The 22469-nt window shown below is 36.0% G+C and overlaps 1 protein-coding gene across 1 annotated transcript in view; it reads right to left on the bottom strand.

Annotated features, from left to right (window-relative positions):
- The window catches only part of LOC139686423 (uncharacterized), a 576816-nt gene that overhangs the window by 171412 nt on the left and 382935 nt on the right, over nt 1-22469 (bottom strand). Inside the window, exon 2 of the mRNA XM_071583612.1 lies at nt 13253-13461. Coding sequence (XP_071439713.1) covers nt 13253-13461 — 209 coding nt within the window. The remainder of the gene's footprint in view (nt 1-13252; nt 13462-22469) is intronic.

Here is a 22469-nt window from a genome sequence, read left to right as displayed (position 1 = left end):
TGAGAGAAAAAAATGCGGAGAAAATGTGTGTGATATGTATACTGTATATCGCCACTTTTAATCGAGTTCAGCGTAGATGTTCAGAATATGATTGAGGAGATGCTCAAAATACAGGAAAACAATTGATAGAATAATTAATAATATTTTTCTGGATAATTCTGTTGCTCTGGTCCGAGGGATGAATATTATGCTTATTTTTGGCCGAAAAATATTTTTAAAAGGGGAACGCCATAAATAATTTTCTCCCTTTTACTTGTATTTAATGATAACATTTTATAGAAACTGCAGGTTCATTCCAAATAAACTTCCTTATCAGGGAATAATTAGTCTAAAAATTGATTGCGATAATGTACGTTCTTGATTTTAATCATTAATGTCTGTAAAAATTGTACCCATTTTGAAAAACAGGTAAAATATGATTTACCTAATTATTCAGATGAAAGTTAAAAATATTTGCTGAGTAAACATATTTATTCATCAAAATAAAGAAACAACTAAATTATAATAGAGTTATGAAACAAAAATTCGTTTTCCAACATCGGAATAGTTTGCAAATTTACCGTATCTTCACTACTTCATGTGTAAAACTAAAGAGTAGATTTTGTTCACAAAATTATCTTCAGCCACTATCATATATTTTGAACTTATCCTTATGCTATCCCCCATCTAATTATATCTCGTTAAGAATTTGGTCTGGTGTTGGTTCTGAATGACCAGTGTGTCTGTGAGAAGATATTTATTCATTTTCCCCCAATAAATGCGTATGATTGGCCAACATTGGCCAGGCACTTTACAGTCCTGCGGTGTTGATTTCATTTGTTTCAAATCCAACATGCGATCGAATCATAGAATCCATTTTGAGTTTTCCAACGGAAACATTCTTGCAAAATATAGGCTATGTCAAATTTACAAAATTTAAATGACGGATTTTTTTATCTAACGTCTTTCAAATTTCATGTGAAGAATTAAATTGATTTTATTCTAAATGATCGAATAAATTTTCATTACAGTAGTAGTACAACTTCCGCAGGACTTTTTGTGCTGGCAAAGAAATTGTGTAGATAATAAACTTGTAGAATGGGGCGTTTTGATACAATCTTCAATTTAAAGAGATATTATTTTATACCCTTTCATATAATGTCCACGAGGTTAATGAGGCTAAATTCTGAATACAGTATCTGAACATGCGGAATAACAATCTGGAATAAAAAACAACAGCATATAATTATGTACCCCATTTAAAATCTGCACGCGGAAACACCTCCTTCATATAAATCATCCTTTGTAGCAAAGCCGTGGGCGGCAAAAATTAGAACGAAATGGAGATTTGTTCGGGGCACATGTTACTAAATCCAGAGCTAATTCTCATCTGCTCTAACCACTGGGCTGTACTCGCAGAATTCTTCAGGCTTCATTATTTTTAATTTGATTACTACGCAACAAATCTTCTATTTTATAACTCATGTTAATTATTTTAATAGTTATTAGTCTTAAAATTTGATTTAACTCATATCTGTAATATTTTATGCTAAAAAACTGATCCACGTTCCTTTCCTTTATACTCGATTGAACCCAACCTTGTGCAATTTGGACCATATGGCATGAAATAGGATGGAAAATGGTGATTTATTTTTTCAAAAATGGTCATTATTAACGGTTGAGAAATTAACTGATAAACGCGTTTTGTCTCTTATAGATCGTCTTCGGAATAAAAAAAAAGCTCTCAACATAAAAGGGGTTGCCTATGGAGTTCTTGGCAACAATTTGTAAGATCTAAGAATCGAGACGGACGGGGAATGCCGTAAATCAACTTTTTCAGTTAGCGCTGGCCGTTTATTTTAAGATCGTTGCTTTCTCATTGGATAGGGGTGCTGCGAAAGAAAAGTTTTTAAAGCTCCGGGAGCGAGCAAAGGTGGTGAGGATTCGGAGATAAAACGGTTACTGTTTTGCGGTTGATAAGTTGAGAAGGGTCGCTTGAAATACGGAGGACGTGGTAAGCCTTGGAAACGATATCCGCTCCCGTATTCCGGTGGCAAAAAGTGGGAACACGTTTGTTCCGAGTTTAATAAAAACTGATCCACGTTCTTCCCCTGCAAGGACCTCGGGTACATATTATGTACACAGAGTTTTATGAACTATTGAGCTTAAACACCAACTCGGATGCAAAGCAATTCGGCAACGATATGCGGGGTTGGTCTTACGTACGTTGAAAGTTGCATTTGAGATGTAAAAACGTGAAATAAATTTGCGAACAATTTCGAGCCATATATTTTAGGAGATTGCCTTGATTCTAAATTGGCGTTATTATGGCTTACTAAATTTGATTTGGGTATTTTTCCTAAAGGGACATAATCGGACCAACAATTTGCACGAAGAATTTTGAAAGCGTCACTTTCAGCCTATAATTTCATCTTAGTGCCAATTTTTGTCGCTATTTTCCATGTTAAATCTACTCAAAACTTCGATACGAAGGGCATTTTCCTTACAAGTAGACAGGTCAAACGGGTAATTGATAGTGGACAGGTGTACCAAATAGAAGTAAATTTTAGCAAATATTTACCAATAATGTGGCATTATATGGTTTCAAAAACTGATATTTGAAGAAAGGAGGTAGGCGTAGATGGGAGAGTTTGGAGATAAGGGCATGGCAGAAAGTAGAAAAAATAAGTTAAAATGGGATAATCACCAAAAGGGAAGTTTTACTCCTAGTGGAAGAAGAGGGAAATATATTGTGTAATATTTTAGGAAAACAGAAAGTTGGGGGATATTCGTGAGGTGACGAAATGTCAGAAACTGCAATCGAAGAGTGACTACTCCGCGGATAAGAAGATAAAAGGGAATAGGATTCTTAAGTGGAGTGAAGGAAACTGTGGAGAACTGAAGAAGAAAAGAATATAGGCTGCAAGAGTTAAAGCTTAAAGTTCACAGGCATATGTAACGCACTTGATTATTAGAGTGAATCAGTAACCCTATCTTTGATAACGCGGTAGTTGCCTCTGGTAGTTGATTGGTAGTTGCTTTATAATAATAGTTAAGCAGCGAGTTTTAATGTAATCGCCACAATTATATTTACCCTGTTTCTTCTACTAATTTATAAATATTCCTTATAATCGCTATTTTATCATAAACCGTTTGCAGCTGGACCAAAGATATAGGGAAAAGTAAAATTGAGGCCGGTATTTACTTTTTTTTACGCAAAGAGACATGATAAAAATGTCCATAATAATACTTTCTCAAATATATGCGTTCTCTTTCACCGCTTGACTTGTGCAATCGAAAATTTGTGTTCGTTGGCAATGTATTTTTCCCGTCTGGCTGTAAAATAGGAATTCCTTAGTTTCGTTTCAATGTTATGCCGATGCTTAATGAATATGCATTCAGTATTAATCGGGGACGGATACAAAGTGGCGGATGGGGTTGGGTCAAGTTGGGCCTGGGGGAAAAAAAGGAGCTTTCGGTTCGGTCACTAAATATGGACGCCTTTCGCTACGCTTTTTGCATATTATTTTTGGAGGAAAAGTCACTTCAATGGGGAAGGGAGACTTTGGCCCATCTCTGGGGTCGACCAGGGTATTAATTAATGCAAAGTTCTCTTTTGTAGAATATAGAAATTTCAAAATATTATTATATTGGTATTAAAAAAAATGGAAAGTTGTGTACCCGAAAGTGTGGGAATTCGAAATAAAAAAAAACTCATTCAGCTTGACCCAGATTTGTGGCTGGACCTCCCAATCGCCGGGTAGGCCTTAATTACCATACACCCATGTAAAAACTTACATGCGTAAGCGAGCGCTTGTGTGATGGCGTAGAATACTCGATAGTGTCATACAGCTTGGTATTTTTGTTGCAGTTTTACACTTAAAATGACGTGACCTTTTATGTTCATAGTTTTAATTATAAAAAGTGATAAACAAATATCTAGTGGCCCTGAGAAACAAATTAGAATGCTAAGTTATATTCTTTACGATTTGGATTTTGATTCATCAATTAGTCTTCGCGGTTTAGTCCATCGGGAACAAATATAATAGGCTTTCTTTCGAAAAAAATGTTATTTCCTTTTTTTTAAGAATTTTATTATTGCTCATTGTGTATATGATCAAATTTGGCAATTAAAAGGTAATATAATTTGTATTTTGAACAAAAGATTTTAGCTTGAAATTTTGTGTCTAATAATTAAAATAGTTTACTTTATTAGCGGAATTAAGCCAAAGTTTTAATGTTTAGCCAGTACTTGGTTCCAGTGATCATGGCGAATTTTTCTGCTTTCAAAGTATTGATACTCTTAAAGTGCAGCAAAGCTATTTTACATTTATGCAAATATAGATGCTTATGATGCATATTTTTATTTGGATTATCACAAAATATAATCTAATCCAAGGAAAAATTATTAGTATTACCCAATTGGTAATTGGAATTGCGATTAGCTTATAGCAATTGATTTTTTTGATTCATTTTTTTTAAATGTAGCTTTAAAGTAAGAACTCTCATTTCAAAATGTAGCCAAAACATAAAGATAATAAATGAAGTTATTGTGTTTATAATAATAAAATATTTGAATGAAATAGCGTTATTCCTTGGGTTTTCAAAGCAGTAAAATGTTTTAAAATATTTTTTTGTCTTCGCAGTCAGAATGACCCAATTGAACTCAAAGATTGCCCTAATTGGTGTAATTTTTGAAAAAAGAGAACTTTTTAAGTGACAAATTTTTACCAACATGAAGCTTTTGGTAAAAATTTCATGGTGTGTGAAAATTGTCAAGTCATTTGCAGAACTGATGATGGGACAACTACTTTGAATTAAATTTAATAATAATTGAATACCTATGGTAGAAGTCTCAGTTGTTGAAAAGCTGGTAGGATATTTCATCATGCCTGTAAAGAGTAAATTTTAAGTCGCGAGGAACTTTCAGCTGAATTTTCTGCTATAATATGACGCAACGTCTTGATTCGAAGTCTTTGATTTATTAAAGGAGCTGTGGGTGACAATGTTGATTCGCAATTTTGACACCCACGCTTCTTCCGTCCAGAATGCATCACTTAACTTTAATTTAGAAGGCCATGCCTTTCCCGACCGTATCTTAGAGCTATGCGATAACTCTTTGTGTTGCCCTAATCTCTCTCTCTCTTTCGATAATCTCTTTTCAAGGAGCTCATTCCATCGTCTTCTTTTTCCGCCTTTCTGGAAGTCGTTTCTGAAAGATTCTGGAGTGTCCTCAACGACTCATCTCAAAAGCGGCATGGAAGAGGAAAGTTTTAGGGCCAGTCTCTTTGCATGCCAATATCTTTCTTGTCGCTTTATGTCAGTGCAGTGGAAATTTTGGTGCGTCCCAAAGGGATTAAACTCGCCTCGTGTTGGGTATCATATCGAACGGTAAAAAATCCAACGCGAAAAAAATTCAGAGACAGCAAAGTTCTACTATACTTTCTCTAACCTGTAAAAAATTACGAAGCTATTTTCCTTATTTTTTCGGACCATGGAGGATATCAGTGCCAAGTTCACGTTAAGGTTGTTTTTATATATACTTTGACAATATCAGATATCAATCTTAAATGCTTAATTTGCGCTGGGAATTTTAGTAATGAAATTCGTAATTCGAAAATCGGGTCCGGTCTCCTGTTTTATTGTTTCCTTCGCTGAAACTGTTTTTTTTAATAACAGGTTTAATTTCCGGATTGTGGAAATGGCAGGCTTGCAAAAGAGTTTCTGCCTGATTAAATTCATTTTTTTATTTTGAACATGTACCTTTTTGTCTATTATTAGTCCTTTTTTTTGTCTGAAGGAGGAAAATTATTAGTAAACTGTAGGTTCCGGATCACTGCAGCATGGGGTCTGATGGGGTCTGTCACTCAAGAAGTTTCAGTTAGTTTAGGGGTGTAAAGTATACCGGCGTACCTGCTATTTTAGGTTACTAAAACACGAAGGAGCGAGATTAAAATGTATTCGTATGTATCGGGGCTTAAGAGACTGACGTGTGACGCTCAACGCGCGTGGCTTACTAATGGAGCAGGGATGTCGGATTTTCCGCCAGTCCTTATTTCATATGCATATAATGATTTTCATTGAAGTCTTAACCGAACGGCAAAGTAGAATTTGGTATTACGTAGTCCACGACAGAATAGAGAGTTTGCCAATATCCTAGATTTTTATTAAAAGTATCTTATAAACTTTAGCAGTTACAAATCATTTACAACGGTTTTTGTGCAAAGACTCAGCAATGAGCCTTAGGGGTGGATAGAGAAACATAACAAATTGCTTACAGCGCAACAATGAAGGACTGTGATAAAAATATAGGTTTCTTAGATATATTTGTCATTCATTTTGTTTTTCATATTTCGTAAAAACTAATTGATCAGTGACATTGAAACATGACAAATTAGGGCATGATGAGTTGAATTTATCATCATTTTAGGATATTCAGAATCAGGACTGTTAGAAAGTACATTAATACGAAAGTCAGGAAATGGATGGATTGACATATTGAAGAGGGTCAACGAGGCGAGAGGATTCATGAAAATTGATGAAGATTGAGAATTAATTTATGAACAAAAAATTTGTGAATGAATGTTTTCAACGCGACGATCCATCAGATTGGTGAAACGTGTCCATGTTTTCAATTTTGCAAGAAAAATTTGGTGTGAAAAAACCTCAGCAAGATGGGTGTCGCTCTTGCTCTTAGTAAAGAATAAACACAATCGTGTGGTTGGTTAGAAGACTGGTTTGGAGCTTTTCCTTCGCAATCCTGATGAGTTTCTGTGTCGAGACGTGCATCACTGTGTGCGAAACATCTTGGTGCAGAAAATTATGGAATTAAGTTCGAAAAATTACAAAATCCACCGTAATCACCAGATTTGGCCCTTAGTGACTCTTTTTTCATTTCCAAACTTGGAAAAAAGAACACCATTCACGTCGAATGAGGTGATCACCAACATTGTTACCTATTTTGAGGACCTTCCGAAATCCTACTATTTGGACGGCTTAAAAATTTAGAGAAGCCTTGGAAATAGTGCGTGGAACTAATCGGAGATTAGGTTGGAAAAATCTACCCAAAATAATTTGTTTTTCTAATTTTCCCTAAGGATTTATTTAACGACCCACGTAACAAGTGTTTTCATATTTGCAACAATTTTAATGTGATAATATTTCATTAGCCTTTCGGACCCTTCGGACCTCCATTGGTTTTTAGCTCAATGGCTTTTGGTAACTGTAGCAGTAGTCTGTGGTTTGCCTTAAAACAATAATCAAATAGGTATTACAAAGTGGAATTGCTTGTTACTCCAAAAAAATTAATATTAGAGATGATAGTAAATAAAGAAGATAATTAGGATCGTGACAAGGGTTAAACTTCCAATGAACATGCAATAAATTATTATTATAAATTAATTTAATCTCATAAAGTGTTCAAAGTTAATTTTGAATTACCTTTACGCCATTGATTTCCCGTGTGACGCATATTCTTACCATACCCACTTATATTCGCTTAAGGAGCCTCGGCCCTTGACAATGACATGACAATTTTGACAAATGACAATTTTTTACATGCAGAAATATTCCTCCGAAGCACCTTTGAAGTTATGTCAGGTAAAATCAAAGCTTAAATTACCATAGTTCTGAAAAGTATGTTCCCGATGGCTTTATTGGCTTCAAGTAAAAACTTGTAATCAGCCGTGACTACGAAAAAACCATCAGGTTAGCCATGGTATACATTGAATAAAGTAGATTCGCACTGCATGCGCTGCCTGGAATAAAGGCATGCGTTTTTTCATAGGAGAGTTACGAATCAATATGTGTCTATTCTTTCAGCGATTTTATATGTATTTTACAAATTTAATTGAGAATATATGATTTGACATGAACGAGAATATATTCCCATATCTATTAATGATACATATTGTCATTTGGTTTCAATGTGGAATACAGCAAAAAGAGGAAACGACAGGAGATATTTTTGATGACATTTTTAAGGAATGTACTTTGCCTAAGTATAGATTTCCTAAGCGTTGTACGTCGTAATTTTTTTAAAATGTCCTTTGACTGGAGTCCAATGAAGCATAATCCTTTTTTGGATTACCTTAACATGTTTATTGTTCCTGCCGCTCTCTGACCATGGGACTAATAAGTTATCTTATGGAAGCACTAGAATATATGTCATCTGTACTGGATCCTTGTTGGCGTCATATGTCTTGATAATGACGCAAATCATGCTCCAATGTGGAAGCTGGTCGGTTAGTCGCCAGTGGAAACGTCTCAAATTCCTATAATAATTGCCGAACATTACTCCTCTCAATTAAAAAAATAGTTACTAGTTGGAGTCTTGTTGCCCAGAAGTGATCTCATCTGTTGTCGGTTTCTTTCTTTTACAGCGATACCTCTTTAATTGGCGCATCTCTTGTTGCGCGATTCCGTTTTAGCCTTCCATTAGAAATACACTTTGATATTCCTTTAATGATGTAATCGATCTCGAAATGAACCAGCCAGCACTAGAAAAGAAAGCCGTTTTAGGTAATGAGTGGCTTGAGTGGATGTAGAAATGATTAGTACTTTAACGGGGCTCTAAATTCCGTACCACGTGCTTTCTGATCTTCATTATTTTTAATTGAAACCTCTGTTGTTAAAGTGATAGAGGGCCTAGTCAACTTTTATCAGGGAGGATATCCACGAGGTAATGTACCCACTCTTGCTCTTCCTCAAGATGTTTGGTACATTAACATTTTGAGTAGTAGAGCTATTGCTAATCCTGTTACATAAATTTGAGTGGGAGTTCACTTCATTCAGTGCTTTAGTTACCGAAGCAAGAAAATCCTTTATTCGCGGTTGATAAGGCATCAAAACCAATTATCTCCGAAAATTTACACTTGCGATCTTGGATACAGTGGGACATTATTAAAACCACTTATGATCACCTGAGGAATTTGGAATCTATTTAAGAATACGAAAATATATTAACCCAGCCTTTATAACTTTGAAAATTGAATCAGTCCCGTAAACCTGCATGCTATGATATTAACGCTATGAATATGCTTGAAGTTTTCAATTTTATCCAAAATTGCATGAGTAGTGCAAAGCATTTGTAAATAACTGAAATTATTAATATATAAAATTATTGCTTTCATTAGGATAAAATACATATGTAACAACCGCACGAACGATGGAATGAAGTGCTTCCGAACCTGCTGTATGAAGCATCGTGCATGGAGTTCTTTTCTTGCTGCTGAGTGGAGCTTGAGTTGCCATAAACGGGGGTTGCTGCTCTTGATACATCTGCAGTATTTGGAATGATGCTGCAGTCGACGGTCTAGGTACCTCGGGACTCAAGATGCGGAGCTGTATCTGAACAGGGCCAGGATATCCGCAGCAAAGGTAGGGCTAATCCCAAGGGTGCATCCAAGAGAGTTTTCGCTGCATTCAGTCTTTAGATCCACTTTATGAATATCTCTGTGGGGGTAATTAGTAAAATTAGCCCTATAATTCTCTCGACGTGGAGTGCTTAGCAGTAGAAGAAAAAATTCTAATTTTTACTATCCCATCAATTTGCTCAATCAAAATTTTTAAATTCTAAGTATTTTTCTATTTCTCCTGCATGATTAATTTCCTTAAAAAAAATTACAAATAGGATTTATCCTTACTTTCTCAAAAATACATTTATGTGGATTTCCGTCTCATCTCAGATACAAATTTAATGCACTCTAGGGTGTGCCGTAGGTATAAGTCCACCTCTTTCCGTTCTCTTGCAGGTGCCAGTAATTTTTGAACACGGCCAGCGATCATTTCAGTGTTTAGGAAGGAAAAGAGATAATGCATTTGGAAATCCGTCACCCAAATATATTTTATCTTTCTTTCGCGTGCGACCTATTTCATCGTAGGTAACCGTAAATCGATAGAAAAATGTGTAATGTGTAAGGATAGGCATTCGAAAACAAAATCCAAATAATACTTTTCGACGATTGGGGAATAAGACATTAGTGAATTAAAAAATACGATAAAAAGTTAAAAAATGTTGCATATAATCAGAATTAGATGGAATTCCTACCATACCATTATTTATATATCTATTGTTTACCCGTGCGTGAGCTTAAGAACGTTTGCAAGTATGCAGTTAAACTAATTTTAAGCCACAGATGCGAGGATTGAGAGGGAGTGATTATATTAACAGATTAGCTAAAATTTTAGAACGGAAAAATGCTGTTTCCAGCTTGGAGTAACCCCGCGACTGGAAGCGTTGGAGGAGCTGGATTTCCGGGTAACATGCGTGTAGCTTGCAAATGTGAGTTATGGCTTTAAGTAATACGTTTTAGAAATACGGCAATCCTTGGGTTACGATGATTGAGTATGAGTGGATTTCGTTATATTATTGGTATTACTGGTGGTAATCTACCGGCTTAAGGTAGACTTTTGATGAACTCTGGGATTAGGCACCACTGCACTCCTAAGCACTTACTGACATGACAAAGATCTTCGTAGTCCCCGTGATACATATTATAATTATTCGTAAGTTAGATCTGCATTCTTTCTACCTCCTTTACTTTCATCCAAAATGTTTATTATTTTCCTCTCCCAAAACCCTGCTCTCCATTAGTGTCTTCAGCATCCATTGCGTCTTAGTATCTCCTTCATCCACCACTACCGTCTTCGAAATTCTCCCAAGAGCCATCCTCTCACCCCCTTCCATGCATGGAACTTCAACAATGGGTTTTCTTTCCGTCCATTACCTTTTATTAATTTTTATTTACTCCTAAATTTAACAGGCTGCAATTATACACTTATCTGGTTCCCTCAACGACCAAGTTTCCTGAAGTTAAAAAACATACGTTCCATGTAAAGTTTTTCACCAATCTTTTCCTTAAATCAAGGCACTTAACTAAACTTAAGGTACCTGTTTTCTACTGCCTTTTCTTTTTAAACGCTTATTTATCTAACGAAATCCTTTTAATTTCCCCACAGCCCTGCCCACCTTCATACAAAATACCTCCCAGCTGTGGAGCCAAAATAATTTTGCTGTCATGTTTTGATTTCAGTAGTATAAAACATTTATTTATTTTTGAAGCGTGTATTTGAATGATAAAACATATAAGAGTTTTAAATAAATATTGGAGTTGTCCACTGCAAAAACTTTGACATTGATTTCAAAGACGCCCAACCTTTTAAATGCACAAGAGTAGTCATGAGACCGTCTTCATATAGGTCAAGTGTAAATGGGATTAAACATTTAATTTGTGAATTGACTCAAGTATTTGGATTTACTTTCTTAGTTTGGGTATACGAAAGGCTTTTGAAGGTGTTTTCGGGTTTCAGTTTCTGCAGTTACACGTGTAAGTATTTATAGTTTTACCGTACACATCATTTATGAGTACCTATATTACACTCAAGTTTGGAAATCAAACTATGATTGAATTGAACTATAAACCTATAAATATTAAACAATTGACGGAAACAGGTGAATAAACCCATACCAAAGATATGCACTTATAAATTCATAACAGAGGTGGAGTATCACGTTTCAAAATAAAACCAATATAAATAAATACTGCCTCTAAAAATAATTCTAAGTAAATTAAATTACAACCCAAAATATAAAAACAAAAATATTCTCAGAAATGAAAATCAAACACACTCTGACATAGAAGTCACGCCTAATTAAAACTCTTCTTCAGTCAACGCTAATTTAAGAAACAAAATCCAACTGCCCCTCGGCAAAAATATACGGGGTACGATTAGTCTCAGCTTTGGTAGTTAAATCCATCCAAAACCTACCTCAACTGGTAGATTACCTAATGAAGATTAGTTTCAGATAAAAATGAATACATTTATTGCTAGGAAGTTATTAAGGGACTTCAGAAAAGTATTTGCATAATAATTTTAAATTAAATAAATGGAGTTAGAGGACAGTCTTCTCTTTGAGCAATAAATAGGTATTATAGCGTAACTCATCGTAATTGAAGTGTTTTTAAGGTTAATTGATACAATTATAGTGTAATAAATGTGATCAAATTTAAGTATCCTCTTTCTTAACGTGATAGTTCAACTAACGGAATATTGAAGCGACATTTTTTGTCTTTCTACTGGTATTAACCCGACAAAAAGATCAGTGGAACTGGATCCAACGACCGTCATTTTTAATCTGGCAGTTACTCCGCATTTACCATTTAAGATAGATTTAGTGTGAATCGATACCGTTTGAAGAGAAACCAATAGCTTAGGTAATTTCTATACTAGCCTCATTAATCGAGACCTCAATGGTACTCACCCTTTCGTATTATTCTCCTAAAAATGATTAAATGAATACGATAAAGACGGCCATTTAATCATTTAACTTAGTTATTTTCTATTCATTCACTCGTAGTGTAATCTTAAATGAAGCATGTAACAAGATATTAAAATGAATTTTCAGTTAAGAACTCATGAAATGGAAAAAAACGCCATGTGCGGGAGAACCCCTATTTTTAAACAGGATTCCAGAGAATAGTCGTAGGATGGAAGAATGTCGGAACAAAGATCTTTATAGCTATTCATGTCAAAATAGTGCATAGTTTTTCTCATCAACACGTTTTGCCAAAATCATGTTCGCATGTTGCCGAAATATGATTAAACTTCGAATGCTTCGTTGCTGAATTTCTAATTGGTTAAGATTGCTGAAGTTTATTTTTTACTCTTATATTTTTAATGTAATAAGACATAAGTTATTCAATTTTTATATCTGTACTGTTGGAGCAATGTATGTAGGCATCTGGTTAATGAGATTTTATTGCTGAAGAATTTTAGAGTTCTGGATTTGCCTAGCACGTTACGTTCTCTCTACTGCGGGAGGATGTATTACGATGATACGAAAATTCTCTGCATCCCTTTATTTGTATGCAGTCGAGTGCAAGTGCACGGGAGAGAGAGTAGGGAATATGGTGGTGGGGATGAAGGGACCTAGAGATGTTTTCTTTGAGAACGTTGAAAGCTACGTGTCACTCATTTCCTGGCCTTGGCCTCTGTCAAAACTTTTAAATTTCCTTATCTATGTAGACACCTTATATTGGCTTCGAGTGTTATTCTCGACGGAATATTCTCATTTTGTCCACGTCGTCTTCATGAGTTTCGACCACTCTCGGCCATATCTGGCTGAGTGTCATGGAATAATATTTCTCCGAAAATTGAAATCCTCGAGCGAACGAAGCATTTGAACAACTTTACGAGATTTCATTAGCTGCCATAATGAATCCGGAAGAGCGAATGGGGCATTGGAAATTGGATAAAACAATGTTGTACTCACGTCTAAATGAAGACCATGGATTGGGAAGATCTTAATGGGGGGATCCTCCTTTGGTGTATAACGGAAGAACTCTCTTCCGCCCTTGTACCACTTAACCGTGTAGAGAGAATCTCCTTCGAGATCGTAATGACACACGATGAGGGTGGTAGAGTCCCTCTTTATGGCTGGCGGCATGCTTAGCCTCACGTTTCGCAGTCCCTGGGCTAAACCTGGGGAAAAAGAAGAAAACATTAGCTCGCCACGGAATGAAATAATTTTACTCTAAAATAAACACGGAATAAAACAATCTGTCTTAAAAATTAACATGCGACATTTGCAATTTCGTAGCAGTTAAATTTTAGAACTTTGACAGTAACCTGAACCTCAAATGTTGGTTCGCCATGTTTTTGCACATCTCTCAGATTTGTTAACTTGAAATCACGTACAAAGTATCAGAAAGCGAGATTTTTGTTTGGGGTTTTCGTGCTCATCGTGTTTATTGATTGCATTATGAAAATACCAGAAATTTATGTGGATACTTTACTTATGTCATGAATTACGACGATGAGGAATATATAGAATACGAATTTTCATCGGTTGATTGATTTCAACGTATATTATGTTTCCACTACTTTCTGTAAACGTACTTCTTTCGATTATGGCAAATGTCTTTTGAAAGAAGGGCGAAGAGTAGTCGTTGTTTCGTTGCCTAAACTATAGGGTCTGCGAAAACGTCCATCACATCACCTTTAGAGATATCGATTTTGCAATAACATTTCTGGTTTGAAACTGAGACAATCTTATAAGCGTCCTGAATTGATCAATTCAAAATTGGATTAGGTAAAAATGGAATGAATCATCGGTTAAGGGATTTTTCGTTACTGTGCTCAACTATTTGTTTTCTTCAAATGAATATCTGAGGATTATTGTTATATACAGGGTGCGGCAAAATAACTTCCTTTTTTGAAAGCGTTTTTCGTACTAAAAAAGGAAGTTGTGTTGCCGCACCCTGTACTTATATTCACATAAGAAAAATTATCATGCCCTTCATTTTTTATCGCGGAAATGAATGGCGTTTAGTGCTTATTTAAGTAAGCCCATGTCATTATTATTGATTCCGGTTGTTGAAAGAATTGCATTTAAATAAATATCTGGATCGTTGCATGATAGCTTGCTATTATCTTTCTATACTCTGTTTGACATGCTTTTTATACTCTTTCTGCATTTTTAAAAGCATGGACAACAGCGGATTTTCTGCTGAAAATAAAGTATAATCGGTAAAAATCTAATCAGAATAAATGCGTTTCTATAACTCTATCCTCTTTATTTAATCATGTAGATGAGGCATTTATCATTCAAGTGGGTTTATTAATTTCTGATATTACTTTTATGATTATTGAAACGCCTGGTATCTAGGATTTTTATTTGCTTTGTTAAAACGATGTATGAGGTGGAGGTATTATTTTTTTGGGAAATGATTAATTTTCATAATTAACATACCAACATCATAATTATCATGGAGGTATGTAAAATTTGATCCCTGTGTTACTGCTATGTTCCATCGTTACTAAATATCATGACACTACATTCAAGAAACTAAAATAGGTCGTATTTTGCTTTTTTGGATTAAAATCGTGAAAGGAAGCTATGCGCTTATCATCATGATTCGATATTATCTGGCGTTGCTGTGAGTGGTCCGAGCGGTTTGTAATTCTCCCTACGTACATCTATCAGTGGCATCAAGTATCTCAGGAACTCAACTGTGGCCTTCCAGGTGGGAGGGGGGGGGGAAGTGTGGACAGCACTCGGAAGTTTCAAAAATACAATGCAATGATTATGTTCGAAGCGCTTTATATGTTCCATTTCGGCGTAGCCATTTTCGTTGCCTTCGTTTTGCACCTCTAATTAGCTCTCCGAGGAAGCGGCAAAGAGGACTTCTCGTTTTTCGCACATGTCATCTCCGTCCTATTAAATCCTTTCTTCGCGCACGCTAAACCGGAACTTCCGTTCGCTACCCTCACTGCAATCTAATCTCCTCGATCCCGTGGCCAGCTAAGCCCCCGCCGCCCCCTCCGCCTCTCGCTCAATCCCGGTAGCCTTGGTGGTGTTAGTAACGGCGAGGGAAGAAGAAGAGCAGGTGGACGAGCTCCCTTGCATCCGAGTGCTCTGATTGTGTGGGCTCACGACAGAAATTAGGTTTGTCCTCGCCGGGGGAGAGTGAGCACGGTTTAAGGGAAGCGAGGGGAATGGAAGAAGGGTGGGATTAGATGTGTAGAGGAGTCGACAGGGCCAGGCGTGCTGGGTACTGTTTGAGCAGGATAGGAAATGACGGGAGAGAGAAACGGAACAGGGCGGGCTGGTGAACGTTTCAAAACGTAAATAGACGTAATAAATAATGATGATACGAATGTATTCTTTGTTTAAAAAATGTTCCTTTCCCAAGAGATGAATTATTGAAAAAAATATCGGCATTTTGATACATTTATATATATATATATATATATATATATATATATATATATATACTATAAACACGGATTTTGATGGCACAGAGAGGGCTGAAAAAATATCATTATTTAAAGTTTGCTTTGAAAGTAAGTTCTATTTATTATATAGCGATAGAAAATGTTATGAGGCACTCATATTTCTTCGTGCGCAGTTATTCTTTTGTAAAGTTTCATATTATAAATTTTCACATTTCATAGCGTTCTTAACTTTGTTTCTCAGGCGCATTCTTCAAATAGAATAGATTTGTCTAGTGTTAAACGAATCTTCATATAAATGCCATAAATAACATATTTTTTTTCCAATGTTTTGACGTTTCTCCGCGGAGATTACTTGGAAGAGATTATTCCTTGAACTGCACCGCTGTGGCATGAGTGCAGTCGTATTGAACGCGGAGGGGATCGAATCGTCAGAAATTATTTCTCTATTGTGAAACGGAGAGGCTGATCCATTCGCTTTACTAAGCGTAGCGAGGCTCAAAACTTGGTTAGGGCCATGGGGCTAGTATTTTAGATCATAGAGGAAGAGAGGGAGAGAGAGATAGCGTTACGGTGACCGAATAGAACGAGAGACGGTGAGGACGCGGCGCAACGCAAACTCTCCTCTCGCATTATTCTTGGCGCAAACCGCAGAACTCGTTCCAATTTGTTTGCTTTTGCAGTTCAGGAAGCATCAAGGTTGGTGGACCCTATCGCGTGTGACGGTGGGAAATATCAACTGCTATATCAACTAAATTCGCCTGTGGTTTCTTTTTTTCCTGTTGGGAAGGGGAGTAGGTATGGGGAAGGGGGGTTGAAGTCGAGTGAAAACTCGTCTGGGTGCATAATTGATATTGTATAAGCCGTTGAAGATGAAGTTTTCTCTTGGCAAAATTATTTCGTCAGTATCAAAGGCATTTCTTAGGTCTAATTAAATCAGTCTCTCTGCTAATACTTCCCAGGTCTCTATTTATGCCTGTGGTGGTCCTGCTTGGTTTAAAGCACGTAGATGAAAGAAGGGAGCACTTCACGAGATTATTTTTTCGACTCCAATCAATTCACTGTTGAGTGGAAATTTACGTCTAAAATTGTGTCACAAGAGCAGAGAGTCTTGAGAAATTCATATAATTGAAGACAAAAGGAACTTTTGAGATAGTAAATAACGCATCGGAATGGCGTTTTCGTTTCTAATAGTTCGAAAATCCCATGATTACACTTCACATTTTCATTCTAAAGATTACCTTGGTTGTGGGAACAATCAAAAACTTCACCGTTCACTCCCAATTGTGAAAATTTCTGTGTTAAGCTCACCACTTTTTAACACTTAAGCTTCAAAGCAACAATAGTCAATAGAGTGTTGTGTGTTTAACTCTCTGATTTATACAGTACAGTTTGCAATGAAGCGGTGGGAGGAAGTTTCTTGATGAATTTCCTTGTCTGAGGACGCAGTTTTTTCTGCAATGTTATAAATAGTCTTCCTAGTTGTTTTTTTATTCGCTTTTAAAATTTCCTGGAAGATTTATAAATCGCGATTCTGTCGTTGGAAGTGCCGAGAGCATATCTGCAGAGCCATTTATCAAATAGTTGAGTATTTTTGCAGGTGAAACGCTCTTTGGTTTAGCCCTCCTTGAGTGACTTATTGCAGTGTCTTATTACAGTTATCATTTCGAACTAGTCTATGGGATTTCATTTTTATCACTTGGAATGGTATTTATTTTTTGATAGTACAAATGCTTAAATTATGTTTTTAGTTTAATGGTTTTGTGATGAAATGTCGTTTAACATATACTTTCGTAATGCTTGTTTTTATTTAAATTCTTTTAAGGAGGCGTTTTGTATTTTACTAATTTCGCAACTACCTTTTGTGGATGGAACCTAAAGAGAAACATGCGAACTTCAAAACTTAATCAAAAAAATCAGATTCGACAAGTGGACAGCCAGTGGAGTGACCTAATTTCAGCACGAATAAGGTAAATAATTCAACATGGATCGCATGTGTCTATTTTTAGCCGAGTAGACTTCATTTCTCCTCTCCTTCCTGTCAGAGACCTCGATAACTCGATGGAATGTGCGCCCTGCATTGCTAATTAAATAGATGATTTCTTATATGTGATTTTCACGTGTTCTGTGTTGGCTGGATGTAATCACTTTGTAGCTGCTGCCTGACTGAATAATTAATGGACAAGAAGGAAAAATATGCCTCGCAAAGACCCACTACCTATCTAACGGAAAGGGAATCAGAAACGTGTATAACTAAGAGCTACCGAAAAAATTCATTGTGCTTGTTCTCTGAGAATAAAGAATACGTTTACAATGAAACAGTTATGCCTGCTGTTCTAGATTATGAAAGTTACCTTGACTCGGAGGAAAGAATTTATGAACTGTTTATTCTTGTATTCTTGACGACTGAGTTCCATTTAAAAATGTTAGTGAAAGGTTGAAATAACTAATAACTTTATTGGGTATTCCCTGAATTAATAACAAAACGTAAATATATATTTATTTAAAACCATGCATTTTATACTATTTTACAGATATTCACTAATTATGCTTGATCAAGTTATTTGTTGATCATTGAATTCAAGTCGGCAAACCATGAAGTTGGCGTTAGGTAATAATTATCAGCTTCCATGACGATGTTTGACTGAGAAAACGGTTTGTTTGGATTAAAACCAAAATGAAACCGTTGAAAGAAACATAAATTATAGATTAACTGAAAGTGAGAAAGCAACCGCTCAGTATGAGAATTTCACAATCCTTTGGTTGGAGACATGTATTGGCATAAGAAGGACGCACACCTTGAATCTTATTGCCTACAAATAACAGCACGCTGTTTGTTTTTTAAAACCTACTTTTTTTTCTCATGAAGGTAGTATAAACCAAACATTCGTGTTATATGAGGTGGCAATAGAAAAAATGGCTATAATTTTCTCAAGCGGAATTCTAACTGAATCAATGCATAATAGTTTGGATCCTCTATTAATGGAGGGACAATGTCAATTAATTTTTTAAATTTAAATTTCAATTTTAAATTTATATACTAGTATACCCTGCAAGCCACCGCCAGGGTGTGTGGGTGAATGCCCATCAAAGTAATTTTACCCGAATATGACCCTACCGCGGTCGAATAATGTTATTATGATCCCCTATCATTCGTGGAAAAAATGGCATCGTAACTCTATCAGTTCTATACTTAATCTCTCTAATTTTATTGGCATGATCTCTCCTACTGTGGTACGATGGGGGTAATAGTATATTTTCAATATCACTGCTAAAGGGACCTTCCAATTAATGCTTCAATCTGTAATTTGACCTTCGATCCGTTAATGATTCCCTGCCTAGCTGCTCTAATATTTTGGATACGCTGCTAAGTTTATCATAACAACATTTTATCTAGCTCCTCTATGCTCCACGCGATCCAATTCGGCAAGTGATCCAACTTTGTGAGGATTTCATATACTTGCAGCATATTCTAACTGCGGCCTAACCAACGACAGATAACATTTCTCTTTGACCTTTTCATCACATTTACTACGTACTCTTCCAATAAATCCTAATATTTTGTTAGATTTTTCACATACTCCCCGTATGTTTCACCCAGGAGAGATCGTGAGTGATGGTAACGCCAAGGTATTTTATTGAGTCTACACATTCCATTTCGGAGTTCCCAACGCAGTTAGCGTTCGGGTTATAATTGCTCTTTTTCCAATACTAAATGACTGCTTGGCACTTTTTAAAGTTTAATTCTAATTGCCAAGTGTTGCACCAGCGTCGTATAGCATTAAAATCATCTGACAAAGCTGTTGTGTCCTCAGGATAACGGATATCACGGTAAACCACTGCACCGCCGGCAAATAAACGTATCTTAGTAGTGACTACGGAGTAAATGCCATTAACGTAAAGTAGGAATAAAAGAGGTCCGTTGGCACTTCCCTGGGGAACACCTGAAGTAACTTTTACTGCATTTCAGCTAACTCCATCTAACACTACTCTTTAAACCCGACCATTCAAAAGGTCTTTGATCTAACCAAGGATATTTATATCTAGTTTTGCGAGTAGTTTACTATGAGGTACTTGGTCGAGGGCTTCCTTAAAATCTAGAAAAATCGCGTCCACTGGAACACTGCTCTCTCCCGAAATATCACGAACAAAAAGCGCAAGTTGTGTCTTCCAGGATCTACCTTTTCAGAAACCGTGCTGATGTTCATGAATTACTTCTGATTATCGAGGCGTGTCACGATCCAACTAGCATTATATGTTCCATAACCTTGCACGAAATGGAGTGAGGAAAATAAGTGTGCAGTTACTCGGTTCCTTTTTGTATCCGTTTTTAAATACTATTGTTATGTTAGCCGTTTTCCAATCTGTGGGAACCGTGTGATTTACCAACGATTTCTCAAATATTATTTCTAGATACAGTGGAAATTCCGAAGCTAGATCCTAAATTATACGAGCGGATATTTCATCGGGCCCAGAGGATTTATTTGGCTTAATATTTTCAGCTGACGTTCTATTCTATTATATGAGATTTCAATTTAGGTAATCGGTTGACCGGCACGATTTGGTAAGGAATCAGGGGTATTCTGTGAGATATTAGTGAATACGCTTTGAAAGAAGGAATTTAATAACTTAGCCTTTCCTGAACTGCTGAATACTCTTTCGCCTCTATTATTATTGATTGAAATGACAGTGGATATATTTACCTGAACTTCTCTGACGCATGACCAAAATGCTTTTGGATTATCTTGCAAATTTTCCGCTGAACTTTTCCTTTTGAATTTACTTAACGCTTTCCGAAATTCATTCTTGGCGTTCGCCCTAGGTATCTTATAATCATAATTTATCTCATTATTTTTGTTTGCTAGAGATATCATCCCTAATATTTTCATCTTGGTGTGACATAGCCTTTGACTTCGTAATGCCTTTTTAAAATCGCTGTACCATCTAGGTTCCGTGCTATCTTTAATAAATTTAACGGGAATTAACTTAAATGACACTTCTTGACCCTTCCTGCCACAATGCTGAGCGCGCAATCTCAAGGAAATGATTCCACGTATCCTCAATGTACTCGTACTGTCTTTCTCAAAGTTAGCAAATTGATTCTGTAGCTCGCACTTGAGGCCATTGTAGTCCTTCTCTTTAAACAAGTATTTTTTCCTTCTAGGCTTCATATTATGCACCCCATAAGGCGAAAGCTTAGCATTTACTCTCCTGTGGTCACTAATCCCTTTTACAGTTTCTTTAGTTAAGACATTTTTTGGGAATATTCGTGCCTAAAAAATCCAGAATATTATCTCCTCTAGTTGGTGAAGTGACATGTTGATTCAATGAGTTCGACGTAAAAGAATTCGATAGCGATTCGCAGATAACTTTGTCTTTACCGCCCGTTGTAAAACTATATGTGCTCCAGTCAATAGACGGGTATTGAAATCTCCACCGAATATAACGTCGCGATCATTGTGTTGAGATAAAAAAACCTTTGATTTGCTGATATAATTCTAGTATTGAATTTTCTCTGTCGACTGGCGGTCTGTAAAATGCGTATGCAGAAATTCTTTTGGATTAAGGACTTTTAATTGAGAACCAAACGCTTTATTACCCGGAATTACCCTGCTGACGCAAAAATTTTTAACTGCAATAAAGACACCACCCCAGATTATATTTGTTCTGTCACTTCTGTAAATGGAAAAGGATTTTGAAAAAAATTCACCGCCGACAATATCAGTGAACAATCAGCTTTCTGTCCCGATAATTAAATCTGCACCTGTGATTATAATAAGGTGATGATATTCATCGATTTTGATTTTAAACTTCGGCAATTCGGCGACAGATGATGTTCCCTTGGTGTTACGGTTTTTTGAATTTCGAACAAAAATTATCTTCTTATTAATATTGAACTCCTTTTAAATTTTCCGTCAGGGGCTATCTGATTGATGTTAAATTAACTATTGCCAGGACTGAACCTCACTTCATTTGACCTACACGCTGACCTACACTTTAATCTAAAAATGCCCAGCAGTGCTCGAATATCCTACGCGCTACAAAACTGACAGCCTCAGACGTATAGTGAACACCAGAACGATTTTACCTGTATCCAATTATAATAATTTTTAAGCTTCTTCTTGCATATTGATACTTTTAAGGAACCAGAATGACAGTAATAATCTTCGTAACTCAAATGCCTATCACGTTTAGTACAACAGTAGTGGAACGCACAAACATGTATTGACGGATGTTGAAAAGAATAAATTTATGTAAAATGGCTTCCGTGTGATCTGCTGCAGGTTAATTAATGAATGCTGATATTTTTCAAATGGATTTTTAACTGGCCAATTATGGTGACCATTCTGATTAGTAGAGCTATATTTTTTACATAATGGAGATGCATTTATATAATTCATTTAAGCATAATAATGGCTTCATCACCGGTTTCATTTGAAATTCGTGGACCCAATCAAAATTGCCGACCTAATGCTGAACAAAGTTTCTGGAGAAGGGAAAGAAGGCATACATTATTGATGAATTGGTACTGTATATTGCTATAAATTTGTTGCAAAGCATTACTAATTGCTAATGTGTGTAGTAAAAAATATTGTCAGGGAATTGTTATTGCCACTTAAGTGTAATTTGCTTAAAGTCTAACTAGAAATAACTTAATTAACAGTCGTAATTAACAATTTAAATAGGTGTATGTGACGCATAAAAATAAAAATAACTCTTAAGAAAATCTTGTTTCACAAGAATAGAGAAGGGAC

This window comes from Hetaerina americana, unplaced genomic scaffold (genome assembly GCF_022747635.1).
Source record: "Hetaerina americana unplaced genomic scaffold, ioHetAmer1.1.p SCAF_14, whole genome shotgun sequence".
Taxonomy (NCBI): Eukaryota; Metazoa; Arthropoda; class Insecta; order Odonata; family Calopterygidae; genus Hetaerina; species Hetaerina americana.
The sequence above is the reverse complement of the archived record's forward strand: the minus strand, read 5'-3'. Positions and strand labels throughout refer to the sequence as shown.